This window comes from Ranitomeya imitator, chromosome 4 (assembly GCF_032444005.1).
Source record: "Ranitomeya imitator isolate aRanImi1 chromosome 4, aRanImi1.pri, whole genome shotgun sequence".
NCBI classification, from domain to species: domain Eukaryota; kingdom Metazoa; phylum Chordata; class Amphibia; order Anura; family Dendrobatidae; genus Ranitomeya; species Ranitomeya imitator.
Genome location: NC_091285.1, coordinates 508,735,543 through 508,754,026, shown reverse-complemented (window position 1 = coordinate 508,754,026; position 18,484 = coordinate 508,735,543). Strand labels below are relative to the sequence as shown.

At 50.6% G+C, this 18,484-nt stretch overlaps 1 protein-coding gene and 1 long non-coding RNA gene across 2 annotated transcripts; one reads left to right on the top strand and one right to left on the bottom strand.

The window, feature by feature from the left end:
- Positions 1–330: 330 nt before the first annotated feature.
- On the bottom strand, positions 331–6,625 carry BLOC1S6 (biogenesis of lysosomal organelles complex 1 subunit 6). Its single transcript, XM_069766058.1, has 5 exons — positions 6,306–6,625; positions 3,691–3,835; positions 2,607–2,694; positions 1,551–1,637; positions 331–712 (listed from the first exon to the last, which is right to left on the bottom strand). Exons 1-5 carry the CDS (start codon positions 6,358–6,360, stop codon positions 593–595), a joined length of 495 nt encoding a protein of 164 aa, XP_069622159.1. The 5' UTR covers positions 6,361–6,625; the 3' UTR covers positions 331–592.
- Positions 6,626–6,685: 60 nt separating this feature from the next.
- On the top strand, positions 6,686–12,221 carry LOC138676595 (uncharacterized). The gene is made up of 2 exons (XR_011320798.1): positions 6,686–6,781; positions 11,043–12,221. It is a non-coding gene; the product is annotated as an uncharacterized lncRNA (long non-coding RNA).
- The last annotated feature ends 6,263 nt before the right edge of the window (positions 12,222–18,484 follow it).

Below are 18,484 nucleotides of genomic sequence, written 5' to 3'. Positions count from 1 at the left end.
CTTCCGGGCCCCTGACCAGACGGGCCCGGTCGCAATGGCGACCGCTGCAATTACGCCCCTGGCCAGGAGGCTTCAACTTAGTTGCATAAATAAGATGTGAAGCATGTTTTTTGTGAGACATTTTCATTCCTTTATGTAACTGTGTACTATGTACCACGACATGATTTCACCTCAGTATAAAGCTGCAAATGACAAGGTGATAAGCAGATATCTGAAAAGTAGTCTATGGCTCAGAAAAGACATGAGCACAGGCACATGCAGACAGTCTCGTAAAACTTGCTTATACCTTGTGGAAAATTATATTCTGAAGAACATGCAACTGCAAAAATAGACTTTTCTTAAAGAACTTTATAATACAGATTGTAGTCCTATGATAGAGGACAATCTACCTGGCCTCTATGCCGTGCAGCCTAGGTAAGCAAGGAAAAAAATGACACGGTAAAAGAAAACAAAAAAAAATCTAAAATCTTCTACTCTTCATCTGTAAAAGCGACGTAGCATAATAGAAGAACTTTTCCTACTCCTGGAGAGTCGGTGGAGTCTCCTGAAGTTGAAGAGATGTGGATGAACACACTGAAGCATATCCTATATGTTATGTCCTTTTTGCTGGTTTAGCAGTTAACTGTTTCTCTCTTTCCAGTTCCCGTTCTCTCTGCTGTTCTTGTTTTAGGTTTTCCTCCTGCTTTTTCTGCTGGAGCTTCAGAGCTCGCTTCTGTAATAAAGTATGATCATCATCAGCATCATGACCCTGAAAATGGCGTCTAAGCTGCAAGCAGGATGTTATAGAGCAGGAGGAGATGATCACATTCATAGACAGTTTTGTGGGTAAAGCTTCAATAAACATTTCATTTACTGAAATCCTCGATTAGTCTAGTGGGTGGTCCTATTCAGTGATTGACAGTCTTCCCTGTAGGACTGTGCCTGCACAGACAGCTGTCAATCACTAAGTAGGACCACCCACTGGACTCATATTCCTTCAAACTCCAGAGATTTCAATGAATAAATTAAGTTACACTGAATCTTTTCCGACAAACCTATAAATCATTCTGCTTAGCTCCTCTCGGCATGCACAACGTGACAGGTTGCCTATAAGGTGGTTGTGCAGGATGACAACCCTTTTCCATATGCTCCATTTAGGACACCTCTTCATGAGCCAAAATGAGAAGCCAATCTGTAAAATGAGCTCCGGCACTGGCGGACTTCAGCCGTTTATGTATCTAATAGGCCACCGAGTAATATTACATTCCCCAAGCAGATAACTGCAGTGGAAATATTTGCCAACTTGTGGGTTCCCTAAAATCGGTTCACCCAAATTAAGAAAGAGTGATATCTGGGGTTAGACAACCCCTTTTCGAAGGTGGTCCAAAATAATTCCTATTACAAAACATTTAAGAACGTCTACAATTTATTATTGGCAGGCCGATGCATCGAGTGTACCAGGAACAAGGATGCCTTGGTTCTTCTGCCCAGAACTTGGGTTTATGAAAACGCTAATGGGGGATTTGGTTATATAGATTTTAGGAAAGAAATTTTTACAATGTAAGACTTACTTTTAATTTGGAGGTCTTTTCATGCAGCAAAATCATTTCTTTCCTAATATTCACCAACTTGTTGTGGTAATACTTTGCTTCTGAAAACTAAGCAAAACATATAGGAAAACTAAACTTATTCCGGCAAACACTGAGAACATGGAACAGGTTAAAGAGTAACCATGTTTTCATTTTGTTTCATAAATCAATAGTACACATGAAAATAAGAAACTTTGCATAATATATCTTCTCAGAGAAATCTCCTCCTGGACTGATCTTTCACTCTCAATTAATGGGTAAAATCTGTAATCAGTGAAAATAGATTCACAATTCACTGAAAAAAAAAAGGACAAAAATCAATAAAAGACGTCACAGAAGAAAACAGCAGCCATACTTGTATTACAACAGGATGCAGCAGCCCCCACGATAAAAGTTGGGGGCAGCACAGGTGCAAAATACTAATAGAATACCCACTTACTAACCCACAGACATCTGAGGTGAGGCTGCCTAGTATTCAGACTGCACACAGGTTTGTATAGGATAATAGGGCCAGTCACACCACCACGCGAGATGCACCTCTGTCCCTAAAACAACCTATTACCAACACCCCTACTATTAAATCAGGTGGGACGCCAATACCACATGTGCACCTACAGGCCAGACACCCCAAATTACGGTACCGCCAACAATGAAGGGCCAGGCCTGCACCCTGGATAAAACATGCAAAAAAGATGTATGTAATGCGTGAGGTATCCATGCGAGACCAACTGCAGTAATAAATTCTTTAGGTCCTGTTCACACTACCATCAAGGCTGTTCTTATGGGTGGTATGACAAGTTGACCTGTATGACATATCTACCATGTATTCCACAGGTTTCCATCTTGGGTTCTGTGGTTCTGACCACAATAAAATAGCTACAGACTTTGCTTTTACACTGAAATCTACATGAAATGGAAAAAAAAAAAAAAAGAGGACTTACTGGTCTTTAAAATCAGAAGAAAACCTCTGTGCAGGGTATTGCTGGACCGTATCTCAGACAGTATCTACATTCCTACATGTGCTGTGATGAAACTTACCAAAGTATTGATATCAAGAATTGAATTACATTCTCGAAATTTGGAAATTTCTTGCTCCAGGGTGTCCAATAAAACCACTTGATTTTGGCTGAAATAAAATATATAAATCATTGTTAAATACTGAAATCATGGAATATTGTAAGATTCAGAGCCAATTCTAAACTTTACATAAGGTTGGTTTCAGTGATGATGTGTTAATTACCCAATAATTGTCTATGGGGCAGCTATAAAAAGCCAAGTGCAGCGCTCGGCAGCCCCATATGCGCACTGCCTCTCCATCCTAACAGCAAAAAAAATTGAACTGTTCTGCCTATCAGTGCGGGTCTCAGCAGACGGACCCCCACCGATCAATAATTTATCTAACCTGTGGATAATAATCCAACTCTGGACACCTAAATTTATGGCAGGAATAAGTCCATAACCTATTTGATGGCTAACACTTCTGCTGGCAACCTATATGCAGAAACTCTTCCACCTTCCTCTTATTTGTGCAGTTTGTGAAAAAGCTGCATATGACAAGTAGAGCAATGAACATCTCCCTTAGGGCTCGTGCACATGACCGATTATCTCGGATGAGTGCTAGCTGTGGTTTTCACAGATTGCACTCGTACCCAAGATGTTCTATGGGGCTGTGCACATATCCAAGTTTTTCCTCCAAACTCAGTGGCCTGAGAAAAAATTAAATCGGATACGTGTCAGATCCAAAGCGGCAATGCAAGTCTATGGGTGCGTGAAAACCATTACATCCGAGTTTGATCTGATTTTCACGAACTGCCAGAAAGGAGAGGATGAAGAACTTTTTTAATTCATCAGCAAGTCTGAGAAAAACTGATGCCACCTTCAAAGTCTAACCAGAATAATAGAAGCCTTTTTCTCGGAGGTGGAGAAAATGGTCGCGTGAACCCGGCCTTGTAGGTAGACTCATGCAGCCAAGTGACTTCTCCTGTGAGTGGTTACCAGCAGAAGTCCTAGACAGGCCTAAGGCGATCTGCATTATTGGGCTGCAGACCACTACATTCAAAAGTGAACTAGTCTGTAGTTCTTCCCCCCCTAAGACGACTACCGCAGACTCCGTCCTACATACGTGAGTTCCTGTAAGGCAAGCTTTGAGTTCTGAAGATTGGGCAAGTAGTGGGAGATGAGCCCTTCGCTTAGCTGCTCCACAGCGCTCGAGTCCAGAGAAGACAGATCGTCTGGTAATCCTTCATCAACAACCTCAGGACTTTCTCCTGCAGGAATTGAGACAAGAGCACATCAGCGGCCATCAATCCTGTGGTGCACACCATGCACCAATACCACACACCAGACCGCACTGATAAATGGGAATATTGCTCAGATGTGTACTGTTATTTTCTATTATGTACCACAAAATGAGGAAAAACAGTGACCAGCAGTAAGAAAGGAACATAAATCTAACCACTATTAGCAGAACTGTAGAAGAAGCTTTTATTGGAGATTCTCATTTAGAACTTAATAAAAAATAATTTATTTAAAGTGAAACTCTACTAAATAAACATATTACGGTAATTCTAAGAGGCTCCATTATTAGTATTAAACGAGAGCTTCTCAAACTGTGAGGCGCCCCCTAGCTGTGGGTGAGGTGCATTGAAGGGATCATATGCTGCACAGTCCTGTCTATAGCTGCACTGATATTTAGTAATATAATTGTTTCCTTTTACACTGATTTTCAGGTTGTGAGTTTGGGAAGCCAAAAAACGAAAACCGAGATATTATTACAGAAAGCATGGATCACTTCTGCAGACATCACTTTGGTCTGTGTGTTGAGACCCCTGTAGAATAAGTTTGTGTAGACCTTGGTGATGCTGCGAGGGCTCTGGGATAACAAGCGGGGTTGGTCTAGCAGCTGTCACATGGAAGTTTAGGGACCTAAAGTAAAAGAAAAAACATCTTATCCTCCCTCCCAGTATGAGATTACTGTGTGACGGGACAGCGGCAGCCACTACTAGGCCGCGTCACACAACCCTTGGATATTTGGGGGAGGAGTCAGCGCTGCAGGCCATTAATGGCCACTCAGGTGACATAGCAGTGTCCAGACTCAACGCCATCATTACTGGGGGGGTTGGGGGGAAGAGTATCACTTTATCATCTTACTTGAGGGACTACAGCAGTTTATGAGTTTTTCCAATCTTTAAATCAGATTGATCTACAAATTGTGCAATACACACTACGCACATTATTAAACAGACCTCTTGGATCTGATGTGGCTGGTGTACTTATGTTGGCAATGTGTCAGAATGGCTGCATAATCCTTTCTGGGGGTTCAAATTTATGAATATTTAGCCCAATTGACAGCTTCGCAAATTAATACACTGAAGACTCTTGAGCCATTTCATTATGTGATATTCGGATTATACAATTAATGACACTAGGCTCATCAGGTCTAAAAGAACTATATAATAATAATCATCTTTATTTTTATATAGCGCTAACATATTCCGCAGCGCTTTACAATTTGCATACATTATCATTGCTGTCCCCAATGGAGCTCACAATCTAAATTCCCTATCAGTATGTCTTTGGAATGTGAGAGGAAACCGGAGAACCTGGAGGAAACCCACGCAAACATGGAGAGAACATACAAACTCCTTGCAGATGTTGTCCTTGGTGGGGTTTGAACCCAGAACTATAAAGTTTGGTTAAGAAATCTGTGGACAGATCTGCTTTAACAGACTTCAATTGTGCACCGATTCCCTACTGCAGTGAAATGAATCCTCTTCCATAGTCACAAAAGGTCGATTGTGTGAGAAAACACAGCACAGTGTATCATACACCGCTCATCCATGTGACAGCAGTGCAGACATATCCACGTCATTACAGTGTGCCAGCTCGCATAGTAGTGGGGGGTGGGCCCCATTACGGAGGGGGGCTCCATCACGAGAGGCAGCGGGGGCCGGTCCCCATCAAGGGGAGGGGGGGGGAAAGGGGGGTGGGCCCCATCACAGGAGCAGCGGGGTCGGTCCCCTTCAAGGGAGCAGCGGGGTCGGTCTCCATAACAGGGGGCAGTAGGGGTCGGTCCCCATCGCCACGGGGAAGCGGGGGTCGGTCCCCATCGCCACGGGGAAGCGCGGGTCGGTCCCCATCGCCACGGGGAAGCGCGGGTCGGTCCCCATCGCCACGGGGAAGCGCGGGTCGGTCCCCATCGCCACGGGGAAGCGCGGGTCGGTCCCCATCGCCACGGGGAAGCGCGGGTCGGTCCCCATCGCCACGGGGAAGCGCGGGTCGGTCCCCATCGCCACGGGGAAGCGCGGGTCGGTCCCCATCGCCACGGGGAAGCGCGGGTCGGTCCCCATCGCCACGGGGAAGCGCGGGTCGGTCCCCATCGCCACGGGGAAGCGCGGGTCGGTCCCCATCGCCACGGGGAAGCGCGGGTCGGTCCCCATCGCCACGGGGAAGTGCGGGTCGGTCCCCATCGCCACGGGGCAGCGGGGGCGGGCCCCATGGTATACCTGGCAATCACCTACTGCAATGGTTTCCAGCCTCTGGTTCTACAGCTTTTGCAAAACTGTAACTCCCATTATGCCTTTACATTGCGCAGGTGTCAGGCAATGATGGAGGTCCTCTGAGGTTTCGATGTCCTGACAATGGGGCAGCTGATGCCTGGATAAGGCACGATGTGTGTGACCTGCGGTTCTCAGCCCAGCCATGTAGTGTGCACAGGAGCCGAGCCCTCACTCCTACCTGCTGCTGTGCTGCCCTCTAGCGCCTCCTCGTCGCTCTTCCCTCCTTCCTCCATGGAATCCAGCCCTGCAGCCTCGGGGAGGACACATACAGCTGCTCACCCTGCGACACGTGATCCCAGGACCCGGAAATAGCGCGTTTACTTACTACTAAGGTTATTGCTCTTGAAAAGCTGCTTTCAATAAAGCTTGAAAGAAAAAAAACACAAACTATAACACGCATCCACCAGTAGAGCGCTCTACTGCTGCATAGAATGTGAGAGGACCAGGCTGCCCGGCTCTCACGGCACTACAAGTCTCAGGCAACTACTCAGAGCCATCCGTCACGGTAAATGCTAGAGTGTATGGGCTCCTTCCAGGTGTGACGTCATTCCGGGGGGCGTGTCCTATTGGGAAGGGGCGTGTTTTCAGTCACATCATGAAGGCGGCAAAGCAAAGCAGCATGATTCTAGCTTGTGGACGCCATGGCACATGGAGGTTAGTGGTTTCAGGGTGAAAAAATGCTACTTGCTGCTCGCTATTGGGGGGAGGCTTTGTGGTGGGCGACCTGCTTGTCTGTGTGGGGGGGCACCGCTGCTGCTGTGGGGGACCCCCGTGGTGGGCTTTGTGGGGGGGGGGGCACCGCTGCTGCTGTGGGGAACCCCCGTGGTGGGCTTTGTGGGGGGGCACCGCTGCTGCTGTGGGGGACCCCTGTGGTGGGCTTTGTGGGGGGGCACCGCTGCTGCCGGCTGTTGTGGGGGACCCCCGTGGTGGTGGGGGGCACCGCTGCTGCTGTGGGGGACCCTCGTGGTGGTGGGGGGCGCCGCTGCTGCTGTGGGGGACCCCCGTGGTGGTGGGGGGCGCCGCTGCTGCTGTGGGGGACCCCCGTGGTGGTGGGGGGCGCCGCTGCTGCTGTGGGGGACCCCCGTGGTGGTGGGGGGCGCCGCTGCTGCTGTGGGGGACCCCCGTGGTGGTGGGGGGCGCCGCTGCTGCTGTGGGGGACCCCCGTGGTGGTGGGGGGCGCCGCTGCTGCTGTGGGGGACCCCCGTGGTGGTGGGGGGCGCCGCTGCTGCTGTGGGGGACCCCCGTGGTGGTGGGGGGCGCCGCTGCTGCTGTGGGGGACCCCCGTGGTGGTGGGGGGCGCCGCTGCTGCTGTGGGGGACCCCCGTGGTGGTGGGGGGCGCCGCTGCTGCTGTGGGGGACCCCCGTGGTGGTGGGGGGCGCCGCTGCTGCTGTGGGGGACCCCCGTGGTGGTGGGGGGCGCCGCTGCTGCTGTGGGGGACCCCCGTGGTGGTGGGGGGCGCCGCTGCTGCTGTGGGGGACCCCCGTGGTGGTGGGGGGCGCCGCTGCTGCTGTGGGGGACCCCCGTGGTGGTGGGGGGCGCCGCTGCTGCTGTGGGGGACCCCCGTGGTGGGGGGGGGCGCCGCTGCTGCTGTGGGGGACCCCCGTGGTGGTGGGGGGCACCGCTGCTGCTGTGGGGGACCCCCGTGGTAGGCTTTGTGGGGGGGCACCGCTGCTGCTGTGGGGGACCACCATGGGGGACCCCCGTTGTGGACTTTGTAGGGGGGCACCGCTGCTGCTGTGGGGGACCCCCGTGGTGGGGGGGCACCGCTGCTGCTGTGGGGGACCCCCGTGGTGGGCTTTGTAGGGGGGGGGGCACCGCTGCTGCTGTGGGGGACCCCTGTGGTGGGCTTTGTGGGGGGGGGCATCGCTGCTGCCGGCCGGCTGTTGTTGGGGGGGCCACCTCTGCTGCTGTGGGGGACCCCCGTGGTAGGCTTTGTGGGGGGGCACCGCTGCTGCTGTGGGGGACCACCATGGGGGACCCCCGTTGTGGACTTTGTAGGGGGGCACCGCTGCTGCTGTGGGGGACCCCCGTGGTGGGGGGGCACCGCTGCTGCTGTGGGGGACCCCCGTGGTGGGCTTTGTAGGGGGGGGGCACCGCTGCTGCTGTGGGGGACCCCTGTGGTGGGCTTTGTGGGGGGGGGCATCGCTGCTGCCGGCCGGCTGTTGTTGGGGGGGCCACCTCTGCTGCTGTGGGGGACTCCTGTGGTGGGCTTTGTGGGGGGGGGGGCACCGCTGCTGCTGTGGGGGACCCCCGTGGTGGGCTTTGTGGGGGGGGGGCACCGCTGCTGCTGTGGGGGACCCCCGTGGTGGGCTTTGTGGGGGGGGGGCACCGCTGCTGCTGTGGGGGACCCCCGTGGTGGGCTTTGTGGGGGGGGGGGGGCACCGCTGCTGCTGTGGGGGCCCCCGTGGTGGGCTTTGTGGGGGGGGGCACCGCTGCTGCTTTGGGTGACTCCTGTGGTGGGCTTTGTGGGGGGGGGGGGGGTCGGGCACCGCTGCTGCCGGCCGGCTGTTGTGGGGGGGCCACCTCTGCTGCTGTGGGGGACCCCCGTGGTGGGCTTTGTGGGGGGGGGCACCGCTGCTGCTGTGGGGGACCCCCGTGGTGGGCTTTGTGGGAAGGGGGCACCGCTGCTGCTGTGGGGGACCCTTGTGGTGGCCTTTGTGGGGGGGGGGCACCGCTGCTGCCGGCCGGCTGTTGTGGGGGGGCCACCTCTGCTGCTGTGGGGGACCCCTGTGGTGGGCTTTGTGGGGGGGGCACCGCTGCTGTGGGGGACCCCCGTGGTGGGCTTTGTGGGGGGGCACCGCTGCTGCTGTGGGGGACCCCCGTGGTGGGCTTTGTGGGGGGGGCACTGCTGCTGCTGTGGGGGACCCCTGTGGTGGGCTTTGTGGGGGGGGGCACCGCTGCTGCCGGCTGTTGCGGGGGACCCCCGTGGTGGGCTTTGTGGGAAGGGGGCACCGCTGCTGCTGTGGGGGACCCTTGTGGTGGCCTTTGTGGGGGGGGGCACCGCTGCTGCCGGCCGGCTGTTGTGGGGGGGCCACCTCTGCTGCTGTGGGGGACCCCTGTGGTGGGCTTTGTGGGGGGGGCACCGCTGCTGTGGGGGACCCCCGTGGTGGGCTTTGTGGGGGGGCACCGCTGCTGCTGTGGGGGACCCCCGTGGTGGGCTTTGTGGGGGGGGCACTGCTGCTGCTGTGGGGGACCCCTGTGGTGGGCTTTGTGGGGGGGGCACCGCTGCTGCTGTGGGGGACCTCTGTGGTAGGCTTTGTGGGGGGGGCACCGCTGCTGTTGTGGGGGATCCCCGTGGTGGGCTCTTGGGGGGGCACCGCTGCTGCTGGCTGTTGTGGGGGACCCCCGTCGTGGGCTTTTTGGGGGGGCACCGCTGCTGCTGGATGTTGTGGGGGGACCCCTGTGGTGGAATGTTGTGGGGGGACCCCTGTGGTGAGATTTGGGGGGGCACCTACTGCTGCTGGCTGTTGTGGGGGGCACCTGCTGCTGCTGGCTATTGTGGTGGGACCCCTGTGGTGGGATTTTGGGGGGCACCTGCTGCTACTGACTATTGTGGGGGACCCCTGTGGTGGATTTTGGGGGGCACCTGCTGGCTGTTGGGGGGGACCCCTGTGGTGGGGTTTGGAGGTGACCTACTTACGGGGTGGACCCCTTTTAGTGGGGGACCCCTGTTGTGGGATTTGAGGGCTATCTGCTTGTGGGATGTGGGGGGAGACCTGCTGCAGGCTATTGGGGGACCCCTGTGGTGGGACGTGGGGAGGCGACCTGCCTGTGGTGGGACGTGGGGAGGCGACCTGCCTGTGGTGGGACGTGGGGAGGCGACCTGCCTGTGGTGGGACGTGGGGAGGCGACCTGCCTGTGGTGGGACGTGGGGAGGCGACCTGCCTGTGGTGGGACGTGGGGAGGCGACCTGCCTGTGGTGGGACGTGGGGAGGCGACCTGCCTGTGGTGGGACGTGGGGAGGCGACCTGCCTGTGGTGGGACGTGGGGAGGCGACCTGCCTGTGGTGGGACGTGGGGAGGCGACCTGCCTGTGGTGGGACGTGGGGAGGCGACCTGCCTGTGGTGGGACGTGGGGAGGCGACCTGCCTGTGGTGGGACGTGGGGAGGCGACCTGCCTGTGGTGGGACGTGGGGAGGCGACCTGTCGCTTACGGAGGGATCCCCTTTATTGGGGGGCGACCTGCTTATGGGTTGGGTTTGGGGGGCTGATGAGGGCTTAGGCTGGGTGGAGTGGACGTCCGATAAGAGTTTAGGCTGGGTCGGGGGTGGACGTCCGATGGGGGGGGTTTGTGCTAGGTGGGGTGTCCGCATCTGATGGGGGTGTGTGCTGGATGGGGGGGTCCACATCTGTGGGGGTTTGGCCGTCCGGTGGGGGTTTATTATTGGGTGGGCGTGGTGTGCGATGGGAGTAATGCTTGGAGGAGGGGTGGACGTCCGATGGGGGTTTATGCTGAGGGGTTAAGCTGGGGTGGCATCCGATTGGGGGGGTGTCTGATGGGATTTATGGTTGGGGGCAGGGGGCGTCATATGGGGATTTACGCTTGTGGGAGGGAATGTCTGGTGGCCTTTTGGTTTATCCTGTGGGGTCCGCTGGTTAATGTGAGGTGGAGGTTTCTGACTGGAGGAGTGAGGTTATGCTGTGTGGCCTTCTGGTTGATGTGGGGGAGCTAATGCTTCATTGGGGTACACAAAAAAAAAATGGGTGTATGCTGCTTATGCTATGCAAAAAAAAAAATTTAGGTATTTCCTGTAGAGGAGGGTACACCACCAACTAGCACGAAGCTAATCTGTTTTAACTTAATGTCAGTAGGAGGAAGACATGGGTCTGGACCGCCCAGCCCAGTTTAGGCCTTAGGTTTTGGGAGGTTTTTTTATTAACGATTTTTCTTTTTAATTTTTTTTTTTCTTCCCAGATATGGCTTTTGAGGGCGACAGTGGAATTGTCACTCTAATCTCCCACCTAGAATTGTCACTACCATATCATCTGTGGTCTACGAGGCAAGGCCCTAACACATCAAGAGTGTTTGGGGTTCCCCGGAGGACCGTTCATGCCACGAATCGCCCTACCCTCTCGCCTCTCTGCGTCCAGGTTATTCCATGCCCGTCTTCATCATCGCTCTGCGAAAAAGGATTTGTGATCTTAAGGACTGGTATATCCTACGAGGCAGTAAGGGGGCTACTTTAAAAAAAAAAAAACACAGGACAAATATGTCCTAGTTTTCCCCTGAGCAATGTGGACGTCTCCTGAGGAAACCTTCCTATTCATGCAGCCTCCACATTTTCCAGAGGCTCCAGTGACCTTGCTCTTAAAATATCCAGGCTTTGGTCTAGGCCTTCTCTGGTGGCCGGTCCACACCGCCAGCGCCCTGAACAATCATGCACGCCAACTTTCTAGTGCGTCCTACTCTGCGCCTATCAGTTTAAGAGTACTTCGCTTCTGCAACAGAGGACTAAAGTCTGCCTCCCAAGAGATCTGTTCAAATTTGGTTGTTTTGGAAATGTTCTGTCCAAAAAAAAAAAAACGACGGGACAACTTCCTGACCCGCCAGGAAAAGATGAGACCTTCCTTTAGGCCAGCTCCCTCCTGGCATCCATGAACCCACCAGTACTGGTCTGCTAGGCCTGGATCTAGCAGACTCTCTTCGACATGATGGGGCATTCCCACCTTGGATGTTTCTCAGGATCGGCTGCCGTGTCCTTCACAATTCAAGGCCGGTATTATGATCTCAGGTCCGGGACACCGAAATCTCAGACACCGGAGGCAGGCCTGAGGGGGGGGGGGCTTCAGAGCCGCATACCCTACCGACAGTCCTGCCCGCATGCACCAACAGCATATTACATTTTTACAATACTTTAGAAATGCATAAAATGAAACAAGCAAAGGCATAAAATGAAACAAGGAAAGGCATAAAGTTTTTCTATGCAAAAAAAGGCAGTTTTATAAAATTAGAAATATTTCTATATCTATTGTTAAAATGATATTTATCCAGTATTTCTATAAGTAAAAGTCTGAGATTTCTGTGAGAAATGGTAATTGTTTACCTCTTAAACCAGTTCTGAATGTAAATAAAACATTGCTCTGATTAAGTCTCCACATTGTATTTGTCTTTCATTTCATGCGTAGGGCAGGACAAGCCCATGATGTATGTGTAAAGCTAGGTTCACATTGCGTTAATGGGTTAACGCTAACGGACTGCGTTGCACGGCGAAAATGTCGAAATTAACGCCGTGCAACGGGTCCATTAGCGCACCCATGGACAGCAATGTTACTTTTAGCTGAAGCGCATCACTAGCGCATGCCATTTTCGGCACGCGCTAGCGATGTGCCGTTCTTTTGAGGCCCGTTCCTCGCTACCGCAGATCAGGGATCTGCGCTAGCGGGGAGGGTGAACGCCGACCCTCTAGAAACATTGCGTTAGCGCAATCCGCTAGCGCTATGCGCTTAACGGATTGCACTAACGCAATGTGAACCTAGCGCAAGACGTAAGGTGTTATAATAACAGCCTTGGGCTGGTTTAACACCAGCATTCGGCAGGGCTGCGGATGGCAGCCTTCTTCCTCCGTTAAGCCCCGCCCAATGCCGCACCTCTTCCTTCAGTTCCGCCTACGTCTGCATGCGTCCTGCATCTGCATGCGTCCTGCATACCCTATCTTTAACATTGGGTACGCAGGCCAAGCGGATGCCTCTGCATGCGTTGTTTTAATGCTGCACCGACCGCAACAAAATGCAACATGTTGCGTTCGACGCAGTTCAGTGCATCGTCAAAACGACACGTGCCTGTGTACCCAATGTTAATGATGGGGGATGCATGCAGACGTAGGCGGAGCTGAAAGAGGTGTAGCAGTGGGTGGGGCTTAACGGAGGAAGAAGGCTGCCGAACGCTGGTGTGAAACCAGTCTTAGACAGGTAAACCACTTTTGAAACAATGTTCACTTGTACAAGCATTTAACCCCTCAGTGACGGGGCCAATTTTTTAAAATCTGACCAGTGTCACTTTATGTAGTAATAACTCTGGAATGCTTCAACATATTCCATTGATTTTGAGGTTGTTTTTTTTCCTGACATATTAGACTTTATGATAATGGTAAACTTGGGCTAATGATAAACTTGGGTTAATGTTTTGCTTTATTTTGTAAAAATATCAGAAATTTTAAAAAATTGAAATTTTCAAATTTTGAATGATTTTCCCTTTAAGGCCGGAGTCACACTAGAGAGGAATACGGACGAGTGCTATGCGAGAAAAAAAAATTGCATAGCACTCGGACCAATGTTAATCTGTTGGGCAGCTCCCATCACTTTTTTTTTTTTTCACGGCCGTATTATATGTGCGAGTGAAATTGCACTATGCTGCGATTTGCACCGTATATCAGCCGAGAATCCCCAATGAAAGTCTGTTTATGCAAGAAAAACTCATACCACACGGGCCATCAGTTTGACTTGCGAGAAATACGCAATGGTGTCCTTTTAAAGGCTTGCAATTCAGGTGCAGTGTACAGTAAAATCACACTGACAGCTTATAATATTTACAAATAGTTAATTTGTCGGCTTCTGTCAAATCATTGCAGGATAGGAGACATGGTTTACATACAGTAAACCATTGCAGAACGGTTAGATTTATATAGGTCAGTGACTAATACGGTTAGTAGTATGTGTGTGTGTAAAATTTGGGACCTGTATGCATTTAATAAAAATGTTTTCACTGAAAAAACTGGCGTGGGCTCCCACACAATTTTCTGAGGGAAAGTCAGTGACTGAGGACAGATATTATAGCCTAGAGAGGGACCATGGTTATTGCCACCCCAGAAAAGGTGCATCTGTAAGATGCGCCAATTCTGGCACTCAGCCTCTGTTCTCACTGCCCTGTAGCGGTGGCATATGGGGTAATAAGGGGTTAATGTCACCTTTTGTATTGTAAGGTGACAGTAGGCCAGCTTACTTATGGAGAGGTGTCTGATAGATGCCTCTCCATTACTTACCTGTGGGCTTGATGTTACTTGACAATAAAATGGTGACATCAACCCCACAAATCTGAGCCCCACTGCTACAGGGCAAGTGGGAAGAGCGAGGCTAAGTACCAGAATTGGCAGATCTATAAGATGCGCCATTTCTGGGATGGCTGAGAGCTGATGGTTTTTAGCCTCTGGGGCTGCCAATATCCATGGCCTCTTCACAGACTATTAATATCAGCCTACAGCTTTTATAGGGGGACCCCATGTCAATATTTTGTGTCCCACTGTAAAATAGCCAGTAAAGGCTAAGCAAACAGCTGTGAGCTGATATTAATAGCCTGGGAACCTTTATGGTTATTGGCTCCTTTCCAGAATATTAACATCAGCTGTCAGCTTTCCCTCTGCTGGTTATGAAAATTATGACGTGCTAGATATAGACACTGACATTCACAGCAGCGCGTCCGCCCCGATGCTCTTTTCTGACTCCTTTCTCAGGCCCCCAAAAAAGTGTTAACTAAGTACCCTTTATTTTCTTGCACTGTAGCCGTTCACTTACTACAGGGTATTCAAACATTGTTTCTGCGCCGCCCCCCCCCCCCCCCACATAAAGTACGACCACTATCTATATGCCTTTATATACAGCATTCTAGAATGCTGTGTATATATAGTAGGCCCACTGCCTGTATACCCTTATATACAGCATTTTATAAAGCACAACCACTATCTGTATGCCCTTAAGACTTGCCTAGCCCCATACAATGGGCTTTGCTAGTCTTAATCCGGGGCCTTCTCCTCTTCTATCACCGTCCTTCTTTCTTTGAGTCGATGACGCGTCCTATGTCATCCACACGGTGTCTTCCATCGTGCTCCTGTGCATCGCACTTCTTTCTGCCCGTTGCAGTACTTTGCTTTGTGCTCGGCAGAGAAGTGTTCCTGCACAGAAGCGTGATGAGGGAGGTTGTGTGGATGATGTAGAACACATCATCCACGGGAAGGACTGTGCCGGATGAAGACCAGCGCCAAACATAACACCGGACCGCCCCGTAGGTGAGTATAAGAAGTTATTTACATTATGCACATTGGCTTAGGGACATACCGTATATACTCGAGTAGAAGCTGACCACCCTCCCCCCCTAGTTTTGCCACAAAAAACTGGGAAAACTTAATGACTCGAGTATAAGCCTTAGGGTGGAAAATGCAGCAGCTACTGGTAAATGTCAAAAATAAAAATAGATACCAATAAAAGTAAAATTAATTGAGACATCAGTAGGTTAAGTGTTTTTGAATATCCATATTGAATGAGGAGCCCCATATAATGCTCCATAAAGTTTATGATGGCCCCATAAGATGCTCCATATTAAAATATGCCCCATATAATGCTGCACAAATGTTAATAATGGCCCCATAAGATGCTTCATAGAAACTTTTGCCCCATACAATGCTGCATAAAGGTTGATGGCCCCATAAGATGTTCCATAGATTTTACTCCATAGATTATGCCCCATGAGATGCTCCACACATTATGCCCCATGAGATGCTCCACACATTATGCCCCATTTGCTGTTGCTGCGAATAAAATAAAAAAAAAAACACATACTCGCCTCTCTTCGCTCAGGCCCCCGGCACTTTCCACTGCTGCGCGCTGCTCTGTCTTCCATCCTCTGCACTGACTGTTCAGGCAGAGGGCAGCGCGCACACTAACTACGTCATCGTGCCCTCTGACCTAAACAGTCACAGCCAGAGGACAGAGCGGCCCGCAGCGGTGGAAAGGGGAGAGGTGAATATCGCGCAATGCTCACCTTCCCCAGTCATACTCACCTGCCCCCGACGCGGTCCCTGGCAGCTTCTCACTGTCAGATGGTCTCCGGGAGTCGGCAGCGTCTTCCTATGTTCAGCTGTCACGGACAGCTCATTAAAGTAATGAATATGCATCCATATTCATTAATGAGCGGTTCCACGTGACCGTTGAACAAAGGAAGAGCTGCCCGGAGACCATCGGACATGCAGGGACCGCGCCGGGAGCAGGTGAGTATGTGACAGCCGCCGCTCCCCCTCCCCCGCCGACAATGACTTGAGTATAAGCCGAGAGGGTCACTTTCAGCCCAAAAAAGTGGGCTGAAAATCTCAGCTTATGCTCGAGTATATACGGTATGTACGGTACAGCACTGTAGAAGGGTGTGTATAAGGGCATATAGGTTCTGGTGGTACAATATATGGGGAAAACCTGGTGACAGGTTCCCTTTAAGAAACCTATGGAACTAGGTAAAAAATAGCATTTTTTGGATGGTGAAAAACTTGTAATTTAAATATTGATGAAGGCTGAGCTGCAGGTGGTCTGTGTCTCTTCATAAGTTTAAGGCCGGGGTCACACTAGCGTAGAATACGGACGAGCGCTATGTGAGAAAACATCGCATGGCACTCGGACCAGTGTTAATCTATGGGGCAGATCACATCTGTGATTATTTTTTCATGCCGAATCGGCATACGAGAACAATCGCAGCATATATACCTGACAGGGGCCCATACATTCTGATATCATCAGTAATATATACCTGACAGGGGCCCATACATTCTGATATCATCACTAATATATACCTGACAGGGGCCCATACATTCTGATATCATCACTAATATATACCTGACAGGGGCCCGTACATTCTGATATCATCACTAATATATACCTGACAGGGGCCCGTACATTCTGATATCATCAGTAATATATACCTGACAGGGGCCCGTACATTCTGATATCAGTAATATATACCTGACAGGGGCCCATACATTCTGATACCATCATTAATATATACCTGACAGGGGCCCGTACATTCTGATATCATCATTAATATATACCTGACAGGAGCCCGTACATTCTGATACCATCATTAATATATACCTGACAGGGGCCCATACATTCTGATACCATCATTAATATATACCTGACAGGGGCCCGTACATTCTGATATCATCAGTAATATATACCTGACAGGAGCCCGTACATTCTGATACCATCATTAATATATACCTGACAGGGGCCCATACATTCTGATACCATCATTAATATATACCTGACAGGGGCCCGTACATTCTGATATCATCAGTAATATATACCTGACAGGGGCCCATACATTCTGATATCATCACTAATATATACCTGACAGGAGCCCATACATTCTGATATCAATAATATATACCTGATAGGGGCCTATACATTCTGATATCATCAATAACATATACCTGACAGGGGCCCGTACATTCTGATATCATCAGTAATATATACCTGACAGGGGCCCATACATTCTGATATCATCAGTAATATATACCTGACAGGGGCCCATACATTCTGATACCATCAATAATATATACCTGACAGGAGCCCATACATTCTGATATCATCAGTAATATATACCTGACAGGAGCCCATACATTCTGATACCATCACTAATATATACCTGACAGGGGCCCATACATTCTGATATCATCAGTAATATATACCTGACAGGGGCCCATACATTCTGATATCATCACTAATATATACCTGACAGGAGCCCATACATTCTGATATCATCACTAATATATACCTGACAGGAGCCCGTACATTCTGATATCAATAATATATACCTGATAGGGGCCCATACATTCTGATATCATCAGTAATATATACCTGACAGGAGCCCGTACATTCTGATATCATCAGTAATATATACCTGACAGGAGCCCGTACATTCTGATATCATCAGTAATATATACCTGACAGGGGCCCATACATTCTGATATCATCAGTAATATATACCTGACAGGAGCCCATACATTCTGATACCATCATTAATATATACCTGACAGGAGCCCATACATTCTGATACCATCACTAATATATACCTGACAGGGGCCCATACATTCTGATATCATCACTAATATATACCTGACAGGGGCCCATACATTCTGATATCATCACTAATATATACCTGACAGGGGCCCATACATTCTGATACCATCATTAATATATACCTGACAGGGGCCCGTACATTCTGACATCAATAATATATACCTGATAGGGGCCCATACATTCTGATATCAGTAATATATACCTGACAGGGGCCCATACATTCTGATACCATCAGTAATATATACCTGACAGGGGCCCATACATTCTGATACCATCATTAATATATACCTGACAGGGGCCCGTACATTCTGATATCATCATTAATATATACCTGACAGGAGCCCGTACATTCTGATACCATCATTAATATATACCTGACAGGGGCCCATACATTCTGATACCATCATTAATATATACCTGACAGGGGCCCGTACATTCTGATATCATCAGTAATATATACCTGACAGGAGCCCGTACATTCTGATACCATCATTAATATATACCTGACAGGGGCCCATACAT

What these genes read in the sequence shown, in the direction of transcription:
- BLOC1S6 (XM_069766058.1), bottom strand. Translation starts at nt 6,360, where the DNA reads ATGGAGGAAGGAGGGAAGAGCGACGAGGAGGCGCTAGAGGGCAGCACA. An exon ending in TTCTTGATATCAATACTTTG is followed by an intron (nt 1,638 to 2,606) that starts GTAAGTTTCATC and finishes TGTTTTGCTTAG; the next exon opens with TTTTCAGAAGCAAAGTATTA. An exon ending in AAAAGACCTCCAAATTAAAA is followed by an intron (nt 713 to 1,550) that starts GTAAGTCTTACA and finishes ACTTTATTACAG; the next exon opens with AAGCGAGCTCTGAAGCTCCA.